The 18,106-nt window shown below is 39.6% G+C and overlaps 1 protein-coding gene across 9 annotated transcripts in view; it reads left to right on the top strand.

Moving 5' to 3' along the window:
• Positions 1-18,106, top strand: part of PTPRT (protein tyrosine phosphatase receptor type T) — a 1,323,147-nt gene that overhangs the window by 532,178 nt on the left and 772,863 nt on the right. For all 9 annotated transcript variants that reach the window (XM_020998700.2, XM_020998699.2, XM_020998698.2 and 6 more), the window contains 2 exons: positions 439-554; positions 3,336-3,510. In XM_020998700.2, coding sequence (XP_020854359.1) covers positions 439-554; positions 3,336-3,510 — 291 coding nt within the window. The remainder of the gene's footprint in view (positions 1-438; positions 555-3,335; positions 3,511-18,106) is intronic.

Here is an 18,106-nt window from a genome sequence, read left to right as displayed (position 1 = left end):
ACTAAGACCTTTGGACACCCTGTATGTGTCAAAGGTAAATGAGAGGATTTAGGGCTGCTTTTATTCTGAGGGGATTCAGGACTTCCCCTTGAGGGGTTGCCTCACCTCTACCCAAACCCAAATTATAGGACCATTACTATTCTTGGGTTAGTTCTTTTTCAACTTGGGGTGAGGGACCGGTCAACCTCAATGACCTCCATCATCTTGCTGTAAAAACTTCTCCCATCAGTGGGATGATCATTTTTTCAGTCCAGTATTTTATGCCATATAGACCTGGCCCATTGATCTGGATTCACTGCCTCATGCAGTGAAAGGAAGAGAACCTTATTTTGCCCTTGGAATTTACCTAGGTCATGAGCCTTCTTTTCCAGAGTAGGGTATAACGGGGACAGAACTGCTTAAAGAACCCACCCAATTAATATTTCATTTCCATCCTAGGAAAAGCACCTCATTTCCTGCGACTCCAAAATGTTGAAGTGAATGTGGGACAAAATGCAACATTCCAGTGTATTGCTGGGGGAAAGTGGTCCCAGCATGACAAACTCTGGCTCCAGGTAAATACCGTTCTTGTTCCTTCACATGGCTTTCCCTCCCCAATCTGATCAGAATTAGTGGTAGCATCAAGAATTGAACCCACATCTTCTCAAATGAGTCCAGTGTTCTCTTTAGTGCATCAGCATGGCTGTAGAGATTATAGTATCATGCATTTTAAACTGGAAGGGAGCTCAGAAGTTATCTAGTCCAAAACCCACTTTTTACAAGAGGGTTGTAACTTGTCCAAGTTCACTCAGGTAGTTAATGAATGAACTGTGAGTCAAACCTGTCTTCTGACATTAAATCCAATGCTCTTTCCACACTGTAACAAGCACTATTCCTCATACCAGTTACTTACAACCTAAGCATGTGGTTCCCAAACCTTTTGGCCTTAATTCCTAATGTTATTTTTTTTCAGATCCCCTGATTGGGACCTTGACCCTTTATTCTCAGTCTGCTTTCGGGGGTCCTGATCATTTCTTCTTGGCCACCCAGAATCTAGACCTTGATTTTATCTTCCATGACCTATGGGGACTGCTTATTCCCTCCTGGCCTTATTTGACATCTGAGATCTTGATCAGCGGTGAGGAATCTGAGGCCACGTGTGGCCTTCTAGGTCCTCAGGTGCAGCCTTTTGGCTGAGTCCAAGTTTTACAGAACAAATCCTTTTATTAAGGTGATTTGTTCTGTGAGGTTTGGATTCAGTCAAAGGGCCACACTTCAGGACCTAGAGGGCCACATGTGGCCTTGAGGCCGCAGGTTCCCCCACCCCTAGACATTTGCCTGCATATGCCTTGAATACATCATTCCAGCCTTCTCTGACCTTGCCACTCTGAACTCTCACCTTGGCTCATATCCAGGTAAAATCTCTATCCTGGACCTCCTGATGATGGAGCCTTTTCTAGCTCATTTTTGTCCAAGTTTCAATGTGATATACATGACTAGAATGTAACATCCCTAAAGGTAATTACTGTCTCATTTTTATATTTGCATGCCTAGTATTTATCCAGGTTCCTGACACATAGTAGGCTTATTGATTAACTATAGAAAACCTGGATAATTAGAGCTTTTATAAGCTAGTCTTCAATTGTCCATTTTTAAAAGAGAGGGAATAGATATATGGGATGCTACTGCTTAATATCTATTCAGAAAAAGCCCATCGGATGGAAAGCCTGTCATAGAAAATGAGAATAATTCAAGCAAACTCACTGAATCCTATCTGGCTCTTCTGGAGGCTGTATTTGTTAATCTGAAAACTAAATATCACTGATCAGGACTTAAAATAAAATATGAAGAGGAATATCATTGCATTAGCCATTTGTTCCATGTGGGAAATTTGTTGTTCTGTGCTGATGCTAAAACAAATGACCGTTCCCAGGCACATCATTGTTGATATATAAATGGAGTTTGCTAAAGAGGAATGTAGATTGATAGAAATAGTGAGAGAGTACCTTCTTCTAAATGAAGTAGTGGTTCATTACAAGTGACAGATTAATTAATATCTAGCCTTAGAAACATATGACCTAAGTTAAACCAGATGAACTTGACAGCATTCAAGATAAATGTCTGTCCAAACTGCTTGAACACGTTTAGTGATGTGGACCTCACTACTTCTCAAGGTAGTCCATTTCATTGTTACATAGTTCTGATTGTTTATTCTTCCCTATAAAGCACTAGAATCTGTCTCCCTCTAACTTACCTCAGTTGTTCATAGTTCTGCCTTCTAGAGCCTACCAGGACAATTTTAATCCTTTCTCACTGAGACGGCCCTTCACATTATTGAAGACAACCATCAATGTATAGCTTAAGCCTCTCACCAGCCATTCCTAATTCTTTCAACCCATCCTCATATGACATGATTTCTAGTCCTCTTCTCGGGATGATTACCAGTTTGTCAATGCCCTTCCTAAAATATGATGCCCAGAATTGCTTTTCTTAGTGTAACACAGAAGTTAAAGAAAAGCTAAAGAAAACGTTATTTTTCACTGGAAGAAAAGCATAAAATGTTGTCCCTATGCTGCAATAAAGTTAAAATAGTATACATAAAGGCAGGATTGTAGATTTAGAATTGGACGGGTCCTGAGAGGTCATCAAGGCCTCATTTTATAGATGAGAAAACTGAGGCCAAGAGAAAGGAAATAATTTGGCTGAGGTCATATAGCAAGTGTTCAGAGCAGGATATAGACTTAGGCCCCATGACTCCAAATCCAGGACTCTTTTCACTTTGTTAATCAAATAAAAAAACAAACAGACAAACAAATAATAAAAAAAACCCTTGGATTTTTATATCATGAAGTGTTACCTGTATACCAATGCTGTTGAAGCTCAAGCAGGTTAATTTCAGCTGCAAGAAAGTGAGCAGCCCAGATAAGAATGGCCTTTTACTAGCTTACCTTTATGCTTTGTTCAGACCTGCAGTATCAGGGGTAAAGTCTCTTATCTCAATTTTGCAGATGAAGAAAACTAATAGAAGGGTTAAAAGATTGACCTTAGCTCACAAAGCAAATCATTCCAGCCTCAGAGTGAAACTATAGCGATTACTGAGCCTTTACCTTCATCCCTAACCGTTAGGGTACAGGCTGTCTTTATGCTAAGACATTTGCCAAAATTCATTCAGCAAAATGTGCTAAGAAGTAGGAGGGTAAATGTGCTTATAAAAATGAACTCTGTTTTTAACCAGGCCAGAAAGCAGGTGTAGAAATGACTGATTAGTTTTGGAGGTAGGGGAATGTGAAGGAAATCAGTTCACATTTAGGAAGGTCCATCTACGTCCTTAAGCTGATTTCTCTTTTCTCTGGTAGCAATGGAATGGGAGAGATACTGCCCTCATGGTCACCCGAGTGGTCAACCACCGAAGGTTTTCAGCTACAGTTAGTGTGGCTGATACATCTCAGAGGAGCATCAGCAAGTACCGATGTGTCATTCGCTCTGATGGCGGCTCCGGAGTCTCTAATTATGCAGAATTGATAGTAAAAGGTGAGTGATCCGGAAAGTGTGGGATTCACGTGGCTCCATTTCATTCTTCCAAATGACTAACTTTCTCTGCCATGGAAGGGACTTTTGAAAGGTAAGGAGGAGGACAATTAGTTTTTGCTCACAACACTTGTAGGTTGTGGGATGGGGACATCTTTTTTTTTTGGTTGGTGACATTCTTGATTCTTTGGCTCTATTTTTGAAAAAACAAAACACAAAGATATTTTTATTAACAATATAACGTTGTATTTAAAGGCTATGTGAATGGCTATGGAGAAGTTAAGAAAAACTGGATTTTAGTTTTGTTAACCTGTAATTTACTCATCATATAATATTCTATATTGTAGCTGTGTTAACATCTTAATGTCATTTCTAGGCTGTGAAATCCTTGAGGAAAGATACTGTATCTTAGCTAGACTTAGTATCTTTCCCAGAGCTGACCACAATACTGTGTACACAGTAAGAGTTTTCATTTTAGTTGTATAATGAACAATTAGAATCCTTATGTTTTTATAGAAGTCACAGGTAACTTCCTCCAGCTATGGGTAATAGGATCATGTAATTTAATGAATGAAACAATGAAGCTTTGTCACATTACAACACTTGAAGATAATCACATGTGAAGATAATATTAGCTGAGCACTGAGTATGCAGACTAAGGTTTCATGAACCTTTTGGACTACCACATTATATTATGGACTCAGCATGAACTTGCAATCCCCTAAAATCTCCAGGTTTGGGGGATTTGGGCGGTGTGTTTTTTTTTCTTTTTTGCAAATAAACTACTGTCTGTAGGAGCCTTTCCAATCTTGTACTAGCAAAGTCAGTATTTTGAAACCAAGTGTATAACTTCACATTTGTCCTTATTAAATGTCATCTTATTAAGTCCCACATTCCAGCCTTTCAAGCTCCTTCTGAATCCTGACTCTGTCATCCAGTATTACTGCTACTGTTCTCTAAGCACTACGCTATCTAAAAACCCGAGAAGCACAACATCTGAACAATCCTTGTCACTGACAGAAATAATAAAAACATGGGACTGAACATAGATTCCTGGGATACTTCATTTTACTAGTTGAAATTGAGTATTATAGTTCAAAAGTTTTCTGTCCATCTAAACAACTTTAAATCTGCCTTAACTGCATCATCTTCTAACCCATGTCTTCTCTTTTTCACAAGAAAATCATGAGACTTACGTTATTTGCTAAAACCTCCAGCTAAACTATTAACTATAGCATTTGCTTGATTTGCCTGCTGGGTAACACTGTCAAGAAAAAAAAAAAGAAACAAAGTACAAAATATGATTCTGATTAAGTCATGCTGTTTTTTTTTTCAATAACCACACCCTTGTCTAAATGTTCACTAACCATCCTGTCATTAAAATGTCCTACAGCTGGCCAGAAATTGAAGTCAAAGACCATGGGCCTTTGCTTTGCAAAATTCATCCTCTTGCCAGTTTTGAAAATGCAGTCTTCTTCATTCCTTCAGTACCCCTTCTATTCTTCATGATCTTTCAAAGACAGTGGATTCTCAATCATATATAGCAGGTCTTTAACCACTCTGGGATGTATTTCATCTGGGCCTGATGACTTGACCTCAGCAAGGGTGGCTTGGAGCACTCATACCTTCTCCCTCCTTATCTTGCATTTCAACTCACTGTTAGCCATATTTATTATAATTTTATAGCCCAAATATAATTTTCCTTAGCAGAGAATACAGAAACAAAATAGCACTGAGAAGTTCTTCATTCTCTCTGTTATCCATTATAAATGTCCCATCTATCCTGAGAAGTTGGTCAAGCCCCCTTTTCATAACTATCTTCCCCTCCAAAAAAAAACCATTAAAAAAAATTAAACTTTTGTTATTCTTAGCTTTCTTTACTAGTCTCGGCTTATTCAGTCCTTTAACCATCCTAAACTTATTATCGTAGTACTGTAAGTGGATTTTACATCCATTCTCTATCATTTGTCCTTGATTCTATCTTATGTACATATTTTGTTTTATTTAAACCGATTAATGTGTTTACTATGCATCCACATCAGTTTGTTTAGGCCATTCCTTTTCCTCATCAGAATTATTTCTTTTTGTATCTTCAGAAATTAATTCCTGGATACTTCTAAGCACTATCTACCCTCACCTTTGTTCCACAGTCAACTGGATCTCAGAGATTCATGGCAGACTGTGACCCATTTTCATTTTCTTTTCTGTCCCAAGTTACAATGTGGAGTGATCTTCCAAAGTTCACATAATTTCCATTTCATGCAAACAGTTCCCCTTTATTTTTGATAAGCATGTAAAGAGTAGATGCTCCTTCTATTGTTTCCTCCACCTTTTGTAATTTTAATTAAAGCAAGGCAAGAAATTATTAGCTGTTCTCCTTTTGTCAGAGTATACTCTATCAGATCACTGAATAATTGAAGTCTCCTATCACTACTATGTCATGACTCTGTGTCAGGCTTGTGATTTGTTTGGACTCCTAATCAATTTCCTCTTCCTATCCAGGAGTTCCATAGTATACTAAGGTGAAAATAGCTTCTACTTCTGCCTCCATTGATCTTCCCTCACTCTCCAGTGTACTACACTTCTCTGGTTCCTGCATGTCCTCACATGAGTATATCATCTTACCATTCAATGCATAGAACTAAACTAATGGTTCTCTTGGGTCACCTCAAGCTCTATGAATCAGTCCACATTGTACCATTTAAGTCATTATCATTGGTGCATCCATCCAGTAGATGTGCCTATCTCAAATTTGACTGCATTAGGACAGAATACAAAGGATTTATTTTTTGTAGGTTTTTTGCTAGTTTCTTTTGGGAACATTTGTTCTGTTTTTTTGGGGATTCTTTTAAGTTTTTTTGGTCTACTTAATGCCAAAAAATTAGTTTTCCTTTTTTTTTTCACCTTTCAACTACCATTTCTCCCCCACAGCTAAATGATATCCTTGGTTAAAGTACAACATTAATGAGACCAGAGTAGTGAATCTAATTCCCCACATAGATAAATTATATTTATTCTTTTCCAGTACCAGAGACCACACCCTTAGCCCTAGTCAGCCATTTACAAGAGAGTATGGCTGGTCACAGGAGGAACTAAGCAAGAAGCAGTAGATATGGTTTAGTGCAAACTCATCCGTGCTCCTATGCATACATTATCAATTAACAAATTAATGGAAAGATCATGGAAAACAGAACAGATACTGTAGGACTGAAGAAGACTGCATTTTCAAAACTGGAAAGAGAACGAAGTCTACAAACCATAGGACCATGGTCTTTGATTTCAATTCCTGGCCCAATTCTAGAACATATTAATTAATAATAGGATGCTTAGTGAACATTTAGACAAAAATGTGGTTATTGGGGAATGGGGGGAAGGTGCAGCATTTAGAACAATAGCAATAATACTGGAAAACAATGTCATGGTTCAGAAGGAGCTTAAAGGGAGATATAGCATTGTAGTCCAGATAAAGGATAGTCCTATTGTATCTCCACTAATGAGACTATAAATGGATTATTGTGTCAAGTTGTGGATATTATGTTTCGGGAGAGTTTTTTTTTTCCAGCCAAAGACAAGGTTTATTAGAACATCCACCATATTGGCCAGACTCTTAAGGAATCTAAGCATTTGTATCATTAATGCAAGTGGGCCAGATTTTAAGAATCAGAGCCCTTGGTTAGATTATAGGAATATGGGCTCTTAAAGAATCTGAGGGGCAGCTAGGTGGTGCAGTGGATAGAGCTCTGGCCTTGGAGTCAGGAGGACCTGAGTTCAAAACCTGATCTCAGACACATGACACTTACTAGCTGTGTGACCCTAGGCAAGTCACTTGACTCCAGCTGACTCACCAAAAGGCAACAACAATAACAACAAGAATCTGAGCACCTTACTGGAGGCCAGATGGACCTTATATGCAGAAAGACTATGGGAGGGATCTAGGAGTGGCCAAGTAGTGTAGGTTGAGGCAATAAAACACCATGGACCATGTGGCCAAGGGAGAATGGAGCCTAGATAGGATTAAGGGTGGGAAGTGGCTGGGGGCGGGGCATAGGGAGGAAATCTAATAGAAGGCTAGGAACAGAATTAGGAGATTGGGTGATAATGAAAGGCTAGTTGATAGGACTATAGCCTCAGGTAAATGCTAGAGATTTGGCCATATGGGAAAGTCCAGAGGTTTTTTTGGGGTCCAGATCCCAAAGACATGGTCTTTTACTTTTAGGGGTTTAGATCCCATCCCCATCATCCCCCCTCAAACAAATGGGACCCATATTCTTTTGGTGTAAGGGGCGAAGGTCTTGGCTTCTGAAACTGCTTCCTGTTGGCAAGGGGTGTAGAGCTGTCCCTACATTGAGGGGGTCCCAAATAGGAAGTTGACTGGAACCAAGCACAGGCTGCATCTGGAGAAAATGGGCGGATGTTGGCTGGTACTTGGTGTTTGCTACCGACTGTAGGTGAATGGCTTGTAGTCTGGAAGACACAAATCTGACAGAAAAGACTTCGGGGGCCCAGATATAGAGAGAAGTAAACATGTAAGAGCCCCATTAAAATCATTTACATTTGACCTGCAAGATTATTTGATCTTGTTACTTTTTCCAAGAGTTGAAGTAACACTTTTGCAGATAGTCAGGAAAGTATTGAGCTCCCATTCTAATGTGGGGAGATGAGGTATATATGGAAGGTTTCAGCTTCAAGTCAGATGGTCCTTAGGCTGCAGCAGGAAAACATATTGGTGATACCTCTCCTTCAATGTCATTTCTACTGATAAAATTATATCAGTTTTTGATATTAAAGTACTTGACAGTATCAAGGATTCTGATAACAAGAAATTCATTTTCTGGGTCTTTTTCAGTTGTGTCTGTAGCTCCTATAGGAGCAATTGCCAGGCTACAACTCTGTACGGGCTGTTTTCAGCAAGATGGCTGAGGACATCTTGCCAGAAGTATTGCTGTTCCAGAGGCTGTTGGGTAAAGGGCTCTGGGCTGTCTCCGTCAGGGTCTGAAGGGAGATGGTGGTCAAGGTGGTGAGGGTTCCTTGACTTGCATATTACCTAATACTTTCTGTGTCTTCCTCAAAGCGCCTTTGTTGTTTCAGCTAGGCTGGCTTCCCTGACTGGTGAATGAGAGTTGGTTGATGAGTTAGTGGGGGTGCCTGTGCCCTTTTCCAAAGCTTTTGTTTCAGATGATAGCTTTGAGAGCTGGCCTTGGACCCAGTGAGAAGAACTAGACAATATAGGTAAAAGTTACAAAGAGTCAAATATTGTCTTGATAAAAGGAAAACTTGCTAGCAATTAGAAATATCCAAAGATAGGATGGACTGCCTGCGGTATTAAAGAGTTTCCACCCACTGAAAACCTTCAAGCAAAGGGGGAATGGCCACTTGTTGGACACATTGTAGAAGGGTTTATTGTCCATATGTGTTAGACTAGACAACCACTCAGATATTCCATGAAAATCTTTGCATTGGACCAAAATCTGGCCCTCTGTAACAGCCACTTATTGGTCTTACTTAGCTTTCCTCTTTGGAGGCACACAGTTGAAGTGTCTTCCATGCAATAGTTCTTGAAGAACTGAAGATATCTGAAGACAGTGATTGTGGCCCTTCTCAGTCTCCTCTTTTCCCTACTAACCATTCTCAGTTCCTTCAATTCCTTGACATGTGATATATTTTCAAGTCTTGTCCCATTCCTGGTTACCCATCTCTAGATATAGTCCAGCATATCAAGGTCTTCAAGAACTGACTCAACATTCCCGATATGATCTGATATGGGTAATGACTATGGAATTTTGTCTCCTTTGTTCTAGGTATTAGGCTTCTATTAATTTCTTGTAGCTTACTTTATTAATTTATTCTAAATGTTTCCCTGACCTCTCTCTCACCCACAATTAGAAGAAGTGTCTAGGAGATCGTATCCCCATGGCTCTACATCTGTTTCTTAATAATTTCTCTTATTTCCAGATGGCCCTATTTTTTAAGCAACTCATTTTCTGTCCTTTTGGCAGCAAACTTCCTCCTCCATGAGGCCAAAAAAGAGGCTAGCGTGGCCTCTTATCACCACTTTTTATTCTGTCTAAATAAAATCTCATAATGCACATATGGCAAGTTCAGTAGAGATAACCTAAAACTGTGGCAAAAAAAAGTGCTTTAAAAATGTTACCACCAAGCTGTTAATTGGTGCAACCATTCTAGAAAACAATTTGGAATTACATTTTTGAAAAATGTCAAAAATGTCCATGCCCTTTGGCCCAGAGATTCCAATACCAGACATATATTCCAAGAAGGTCAAAAACAAAAAAAAAGGTCTCGTGTACGTTGAAACATTTATAGCAGCTACCATTATCACTTTTCATGGTAGTGAAGAACTGGAAACTAAGTGGGGAAGGGAATTGTTCTATATTACTGTAATAAAGTAATATTATGCTGTCAGAAACAATGCATATGAAGAATTTAGAGGATCATGGGATGTAATTTATGGACTGATTAGGAATGATGTAAACAGAATCAAGAAAATAATACAATTAATGACTACAACAATGGAAAGAACTACAACAAAAGATCAATAAAAATAAGATACAGTTGGAAACAAAACAAAACAACATGTCACCAAGTTGCCTCCTGAGAACTGTGACACAGTTCATAAACACGTGTTCTGAGTCTCATGAATTTAGATGTCTGTCCATGGCCAAGATGCATCTTGGTAGATTGTACCTAATAACTTGCATATGTAGAAGTCTCTAACCAAAAGCAGGAATGCATATTTATCAAATTGACAGGATTAGAATATTACATAAACTAATGATGACTTAGAAGAAATTTTAGCTCAAAATCTTTGTTCTTCAAAAATAGAGAAATTAACTCGTCTAAGCAATAACTTCACACAGGGAGGTTTAGTGCTGACACATGCTAACAATTATTTATATCAGGCATTGACTCCAAAAAGGGATACATAAGATAGATGGCTGGGTTGAGGATCTGTGAGATGGAAAATACACACGCTCTCGTTAGACACCCTTGTGGAGACAGAATAGCATAATGAGAAATCCTTATGGACATTTACTGAAGGCGCTGGAAGTTCATGATTAGGTAACAAGAAATAGAGATATATGCTACATACACATACACATACATGCACACACACACACACACATACATACAATATGTTTGAAATCCCTGCCAAGAGGCTTCAGGGCTACAAAGGGCAAAGATTAAAGAATAGATAGGAATAGGAGGGAGAGGAAAAGACCCAGACCCCTGAGTGAAGAAAGGATCAAAAATGCCCATCCTTGATTCTGCTTCAGTTTTTCTGACAGTAGCCATACTCCTCATAATGGCACCTTGGAGGAAGAAAAAATTCCGACTTTGTTCCAGAGTGGATCATCCTGTATCTTTATCTGAAACTTAGGATAACATGTCCATACCTATTTGGATCTCAGGGGATAGATTTTTTAATTGAATTCAATAAATAAAATTGTTTTTTTTTCCCTGAAATTTATCTGAATTTTCCATTTCATGGGAGATGTTGAAAAGAGTGTGAAATTTGAACTTGAATTCAAGTCCTAGCTGTCACTACCTGTGTGACCTTGGGCAATTCATTTAACCTCTGTGGCTTTCAGTTCCTTATCTATAAAATGAAAGAGTGGGAGTTGATAGCTTCTTCCATTTGTCAGTTGATCAACAATCATTGATTGAATGCCTACTATGTGTAAAGTATTGTGTTAGGTACTGAAGATGGAAGTACAACAAATGAAAAAAGATCTCACTTGGAAGGCACTTAACATTCTAACAGAAGAGAAAATAGGGACACAGATCCATGTATATCTAGAATAATATAAAGTAATTAAATACAAGGCAGTTTGGGAGGGAGCTAGCAATTAAAAGGGATCACAAAAAGCTTTAAGTAGAAGATAGTGCTTGAGCATCATCTTTAAGGAAAAGGAGGAGTCTATAGGACAGAAGTGGGCAGGAAATACATTCTGGGCTTGGGGACAGCTAATGTGCAGAGATAGATACAGGAGTTGGAATGTCATTTACGGTGAACAGAAAGTCAGTTTGACTAGTTACAGAGCAAAGGAGGGGGAGTAAGTTATGAGGCTGGAGAATTGTGATCCTATGATCCTTTTCCTATTGTTTATATGCCCTTGGATGGTCCCTAGGAGATGGTGTTGAAGGAGCAGCATATTAGCCAGCAAGTTCCCCATGTTTTGTTCTTTTCCTCTAATCTTGTAAATGAAACAGCTGGCTTGTGATTGACCAGATGAGAGAGAAAGGTACCATCTCCCTTAAGAGATTGGTAGAGCTTCAGGAAAGTACTGAAATCACTTTCTTGGAACAGTTTCATGCTCTTATATTTCTCTTAACTAACATCCTGGGACTTATTTAATGGTTTCAGAATGGTCAGCACATTGGGATGCTGAAGGACTGGAAGCAGAAAAGGTACCAGTACCATCATTGCTGGGAAAATTTTCTTCTTAGACATCACTGCTATATTGAAATGGCAGTGAATCGATTGCAGTTCCGTGGAGGCGAGTGGACTTCAGGAATGGCAAAGGAGTTGGCAGAGTGCTGGAATACATAGCAAAGAATAGTTAGAATTGAGCAGAGGTGAATGTTAGAGCATGGAAATAATGGTGGCAATTATGTGTTTTAGTATGGGAGCAGGGAGTTACGTGTAAGCAGGTGTGAGAATGGGAGCTTGTCATTGCTGTGGGGTTTGCCTTGGATCTGAGGCATGATGATATAGTGGAAGGAGTGCTGGCGTTGGAATCAGAAAACCTGAGTGACCTTGAGCAAATTACTTAACCTCTTTGGGTCCCATTGTTGTTGTTGTCATTGTCATTGTTATCGTCATCATCATCTTCACCATCATCATCATATTTATATAGCTCTTACTATCTATCAGACATTGTACTTTTTTTTTTCTTCAAATCATTTGATCCTCACGACCCTGGGAAGTTGGTGCTATTATCTTCATTTTACATTTGAGGAAACTAAGGCAAACAGAAGTTAAGTGACTTGTCTAGGGTCATATACCTAGTAAGCATCTGAGCCTGAATTTGAACTCACTTCTTAACTCCAGGGGAGGTACTGTCTACTGTGCTACCTAGCTGTTCCTCCTCTACAAAGGGAGGTTTGATTTGTTGGCCTCTAAAGTCTCTTTCCCCACCCCTCCTTACCATAGTATATATTAATGTGGAGCAAGCAATGACAAATACAGTAAGATTAGAGTCTTTTTAGTATTATTTATCTGACTTGTAGACATATCTGAATTCACCCCATCTCCCCCCCCCCCAGTTTTCTGTCCCTGAAGGACAATGCCTTTAAGTCAGATGGGCACTTAGAAATTTCTCATAGCTCAGATAACTTCCTTAGGGGTTTTAATTTTGTCTTCAGTATATCCCTGTGAATACCATCCCCCCCCCCAGATTGGATTGGATTAGAACATTGGCCCATTTATCTCACGGCTATGCTAGATCAAGAAGATAATTATCAAGTCCCCTTTGTGCTCCCCCCATTCTATTCATGAGGATTTCTGTGTGCCTGTGTGTGCCTGTGTGCACATGTTTATTTTGTTTTGTTTTGTTTTTTTAGGCAATTGGGGTTAAATGACTTGCCCAGGGTCACACAGCTAGTAAGGCAAACAGAAATTAAGTGACTTGTCTAGGGTCATACACCTAGTAAGCATCTGAGGCTGGATTTGAACTTAGGTCCTCCTGACTTCAGGGCCAGTGCTCTCTCCACTGCACCACTTAGCTGCCCCTGTGCGCACATGTTTATATGCACAAACATGTGCTGAATTGTACCTAGTTTATCTTCTACCTCAGTGGTGTTCGAATTGAGTGTTTTTGCCTAGTGAGAGCCTGCCCACAAAAATAGTCAAGTACCCTGCAACTGCAAGATATCCCTGTTTTTATTATTGCTTGGGGGAGGTAGAAACTAAATGAGATCTAATACAAGGCAGCTTTCAAGTAATCGGCAACCACTTGAGGATGCTCACAGAAGAAATAAGCTAAGGGGTAACTGGGTTCCTAAGGCATATGTCCAATGTGGAGCAAAGGCTAGGGATTGCCAAACTGATTCCACCATAACTCTGTGTGACCTAAGAATTAGATCTTTATGTTTCTTTCTCTGATATTTATTTTTGTTACCTTGATCAATCAACAAGCATTAAGTCAATTAAATCAACAAGCTTATTATGTACCAGAAATTATGCCAGGTGCTGGGGCTACTAATAAAAAGAATGTCACAACCTCGACTTGCAAAGGTCTCACAGTCTAACTTAATACTCTCAACAAAAACTAGTCAACAAAGAATCAAGACAAAGAGGGACTAGGTCTTCAAGTAAAATCCTAAAATTTAAACAACTTCTAGTTTAAGAAAAAGAATGCAAATTTTAGCAAAACTATGCATTTTCTCTGTGGCCACTTCTAAATCTTTCTGCATATGCATCCATCGACTTTGTGCATTATTTATTTGTTTGTTTGTTTGTTTGTTCGTTTATTTGTTTATATATTGTGGAGCTATCATGTTGTAGTCAGTGTGTGTGACGATCTTATTCTGCTGACCTTGTTTTGCATCACTTCACATAGGTCTTTATATACTTATTTGACTTATTCATGTTTGTCCCCTTTTGTGCTGCATGATATTTTCAGTATATGAATATACCACAGCAGTTTAACTTTCCTCCACTCACTGGGTACACAGGTTGTTAAAAGCTAGACTTTAGCAGGAAAGGTTTCACACATTAATTTATCATTCGTCTAAATGTTCACAACTTACTATTCTGAAGGGGGAAAAATGGGGTGCTGCATAAAAGCTACATTTGAGCCTCAGAAATGTCCTTTATTTTCTCCTCTTCTGATTTTCCAGCTAGAAAATGGAAAGAAGCCAGCTTTTCTCCAGGCAGAGCACAGGCTTCTGGGTAATGGCTGTTCAGTTCCCTGCCTACTAGGTAGGCCTTAGCCCACCTTATACATCAGGAGCCTGTCTTAGAGGGTACTCAGCTGAGCTCAATCAAAATGGTGCTGGGTGATCGGTCACTCTGGTGACATGCCACAGTAAGAAAGGGGCTGAACCTGTTACAGTGACCCTTAGCCCAGGGGTGGTGGAATAAAATTCTATCTCCAGAAGTCTGTAACTCAGACAAAAGCCTGCTAGTCTCCTGAATGTGGAAGAAGCCTGTGGCAAGGGGTAAAAATTGAAGTTATGGAAAGGTCATGGATCACACAAAGGGACAGGAACCTTGACTAGATTCACCATCTGAAAGGGAAAAATCATTCAGGGAAAGGCCAGTAGCTTGATTGTCCATCTAAAGGAAGCAAACAGAGGCACTTCAGGGAAGGATGTGTCATAAAGAATGACTCACCACAATTATCTCTTAAAGGGCAATTTCAGTGGCTGAGCAGAGAGACGAAGTACTTTGATACAATCATCCTTACATGCTGTGAAAAATGTTAGTAAAATATTGATCTCTTTTCCTGAATAGACATTTAAAAAATCAGAAAAAAAAATCATTGGATATCTATTTCTGGAGACAAAATGCTTTCCCTGGGGCTGATTTACTCCTAGTTTCCTTTTTTCCCTCAGCTTCTAGTGCCTTTCAGAATCAAACAGCTGTTGTGGGTTAAAGGTCAGGATCCCAGCAGAAGACCTGGATTGTCATTCACATTTTACCTCTCACCCTGTTATCAATGGGACTTTGGGAAAATTGCTTAACCTTGCCATGCCTCAGTTACCCTATGTAATATGGACATAATTTCAATCCTCACGGAACCGTTGTGAAATCCTCCCTATAATTACATCTCCTAAAGTGAAGTGACTGCATAGAGTTGTCTTTGCTATAATTATCTGAGTATGGGTCTTATCTTCTTTCTAGACTGTGACCTCCATGAACACAGGGACTATGTCTTAGTTCAACTTTATATCTGCCCCAGCACCTCGCATAGTGATAGGCACATAGTAATATTTGTTTGATTAGACCAGGGGTGGGGAACCTGTGGCCTTGAGGCCACAGGTAAGCCACTAGATCCTCAAATATGGCCCTTTAACATCACAGAACAAATCCTCCTAATAAAAGGATTTGTTCTGTAAAACTTTGATTCAGTCAAAGGGCCACACTTGAGGATCTAGAGGGCCACATGTGGCCTTAAAGTCGAAGATTCCACCCCTGACTTACACTATGGAGATAAAAATTTTGAGGTCTTGATTTCCTGATCGAGAAATGGCTTACTTCACAGGAGTGTAAGGATCAAATAAGAATTGGAGAGTGCTTTGAAAAAATATAAATTGTTATACAAATGGTCATACTTGTGTTATATACAAAATCATAGAATGTAAGAGTTGAAAGACTATCTAGTCCAGGCCATACCTGAAGCATAAATTACTCCTACCACTTGCCCATCAAGTGACTTTCGACTTATACTTGAAGGTCTCCTGCAATGAGACACTCACTACTGCCCCAAGTGACCCACTGCATTTTAGGACAGCTCTGATGAGAAATTCTTACTTATATTAAGTCATAATCTACTTTATCCTTTGGCCCTAGTTTTTCCCTCTGGGAAGCCATTCTGATTATAGTAGACTGGCAGAAAACACCACTTTTATTCTCCTATGTGCACAGACACATGCATCCTTAGAAGGCATTCTTGACTTCCACTTCCGGGAGCCAAGATGGCAGAGTAAAAAGGTAGTCACTCTCACCCTCCCCTATCAACCACGGGAAAAAAAAAAAACTTTGGAACAGCTGAACTAGAAGAAAGATGGGGAACAGCAAAGCAATAGCCCAGCAAACAGGTCTCCCGATGCCTCAGCAAAAATAAGGGAAGCAGCACTACAAAGGGCCCTAGGCGAATAAACACCCTGCAGCATTCATCTGAAAGGAGCTGAAGAAAGCAATCTAGAGTCTTCCTAAAGTCCCAGCCTTGCTGATTCCAACCCAACACCAGGTAATCTGTCAGAACCCTACAGCCTCCAACTGTTAATCAGGAAGAGATCCTGAAGCCCAGGTGGTAGAGCAAGCTAACACCAATACCTGGACCTCTGAGTGCCTCAGTGAGGGTGGGGGGGAACCGGTGGAAACCAGCTCAGAAAACCACCAGGTGCCTTGGCACTCTACCACAAAGGAATCTCCCAGTGCATTAGCAGAAATGAGAGAGGCAGCATTGCAAGGGGCCCCAGGCAGATAAACACCCTGCAGCACCCATCTAAAAGGAGCTGAAGAAAGCTAAAGGAAAGGAAAAGCAGGCAACCTAGAATTGCCTGAAAGTTCCAGCCTTGCTGATTCCAGCCCAACACAGGTAAGCTGCCAAAACCTACAGCCTCCAATTGCCAACATAAGAGGCCCCAGCACACAAAGCCAGTGACCAAGACCTAGGCTCCCAACACAAGAAGCTTGGGTCAGTGCCCTCTGTTCCCAGCAGGAGAGCTCAATCTCTTTAAAGGCCAGGGAATAAAGAAACCATGAGTAAAAAGAAATGTACCATAGATTCATATTATGAGAAGAGTGAAGATCAAGACAGAAATTCTGAAGAGGACAACATTGTCAACAAACCCACATCTGCAACATCAAAAGGGAATATGAACTGGTCTGAAGCCCAAAAAGCCTTCTTAGAAGAGCTCAAGAAGGATTTTAAAAGTCTAATGAGAGAGGTAGAAGAGTCCTTAAAAAATACAATTGGCCAATTGGAAAAAAATACACTGAAGAAAACAAGTCCCTAAAAAACACAATTGGCAAACTGGAAAAAAAGTACACTGAAGAAAACAAATCCCTTAAAAATACAATTGGCCAATTGAAGAAGGAAGTACAAAAACTAACAGAAGAAAACAATCTGTTAAAAACTAGAATTGGACAAATGGAAACTAATGACTCTATGAGAGAGCAAGAATCAGTCAAACAGAAACAAAAAAATGAAAAAATAGATGAAAACATAAAATACCTCATTGGTAAAAACAACCTGGAAAATCGATCCAGGAGAGACAATTTAAAAATCATTGGACTACCTGAAAATCATGATGAAAAAAAGAGCCTGGACAGTATCTTTCAGGAAACCATAAAGGAAAACTGCCTGGAAGTCCTAGAACCAGAAGGTAAAATAACCATAGAAAGAATACACCACTCACCACCTGAAAGAGATCCCAAATTGACAATGCCAAGGAATATAATAGCAAAATTCCAAAATTACCAGATGAAAGAGAAGGTGCTGCAAGCAGCCAGAAAGAAACAATTTAAATATCATGGAACCACAGTCAGGATTACACAGGACCTTGCAGCTTCTACATTAAAAGACTGCAGGGTGGGAACATGATATTCCATAAGGCAAAGGAGCTTGGATTGCAGCCAAGGATCAACTACCCTGCAAAAATGAGCATGATTTTTCAAGGGAGGAGATGGATATTCAGTGAAAAAGGGGACTTTCAAACCTTCCTCACAAAAAGAGCAGAGCTCAACAAAAAATTTGATCTTCCAGCACAAGATTCAAGAAAGACATAAAAAGGTGAATGAAACAGAAAGATACAAAATGTTGTTAATAAGGGCAGACTTTTTACATTCCTACAAGGGAAGATGACACTTGCACCTCTTGAGAACTGTATCGTTATTACACCATGTTAA

The sequence above is a fragment of the Phascolarctos cinereus genome, unplaced genomic scaffold (genome assembly GCF_003287225.1).
Source record: "Phascolarctos cinereus isolate Bilbo 61053 unplaced genomic scaffold, phaCin_HiC Scaffold_2;HRSCAF=192, whole genome shotgun sequence".
In the NCBI taxonomy this organism is placed as follows: domain Eukaryota; kingdom Metazoa; phylum Chordata; class Mammalia; order Diprotodontia; family Phascolarctidae; genus Phascolarctos; species Phascolarctos cinereus.
Note: the sequence above shows the minus strand (reverse complement) of the source record. Positions and strands in the feature narration are given on the sequence as shown.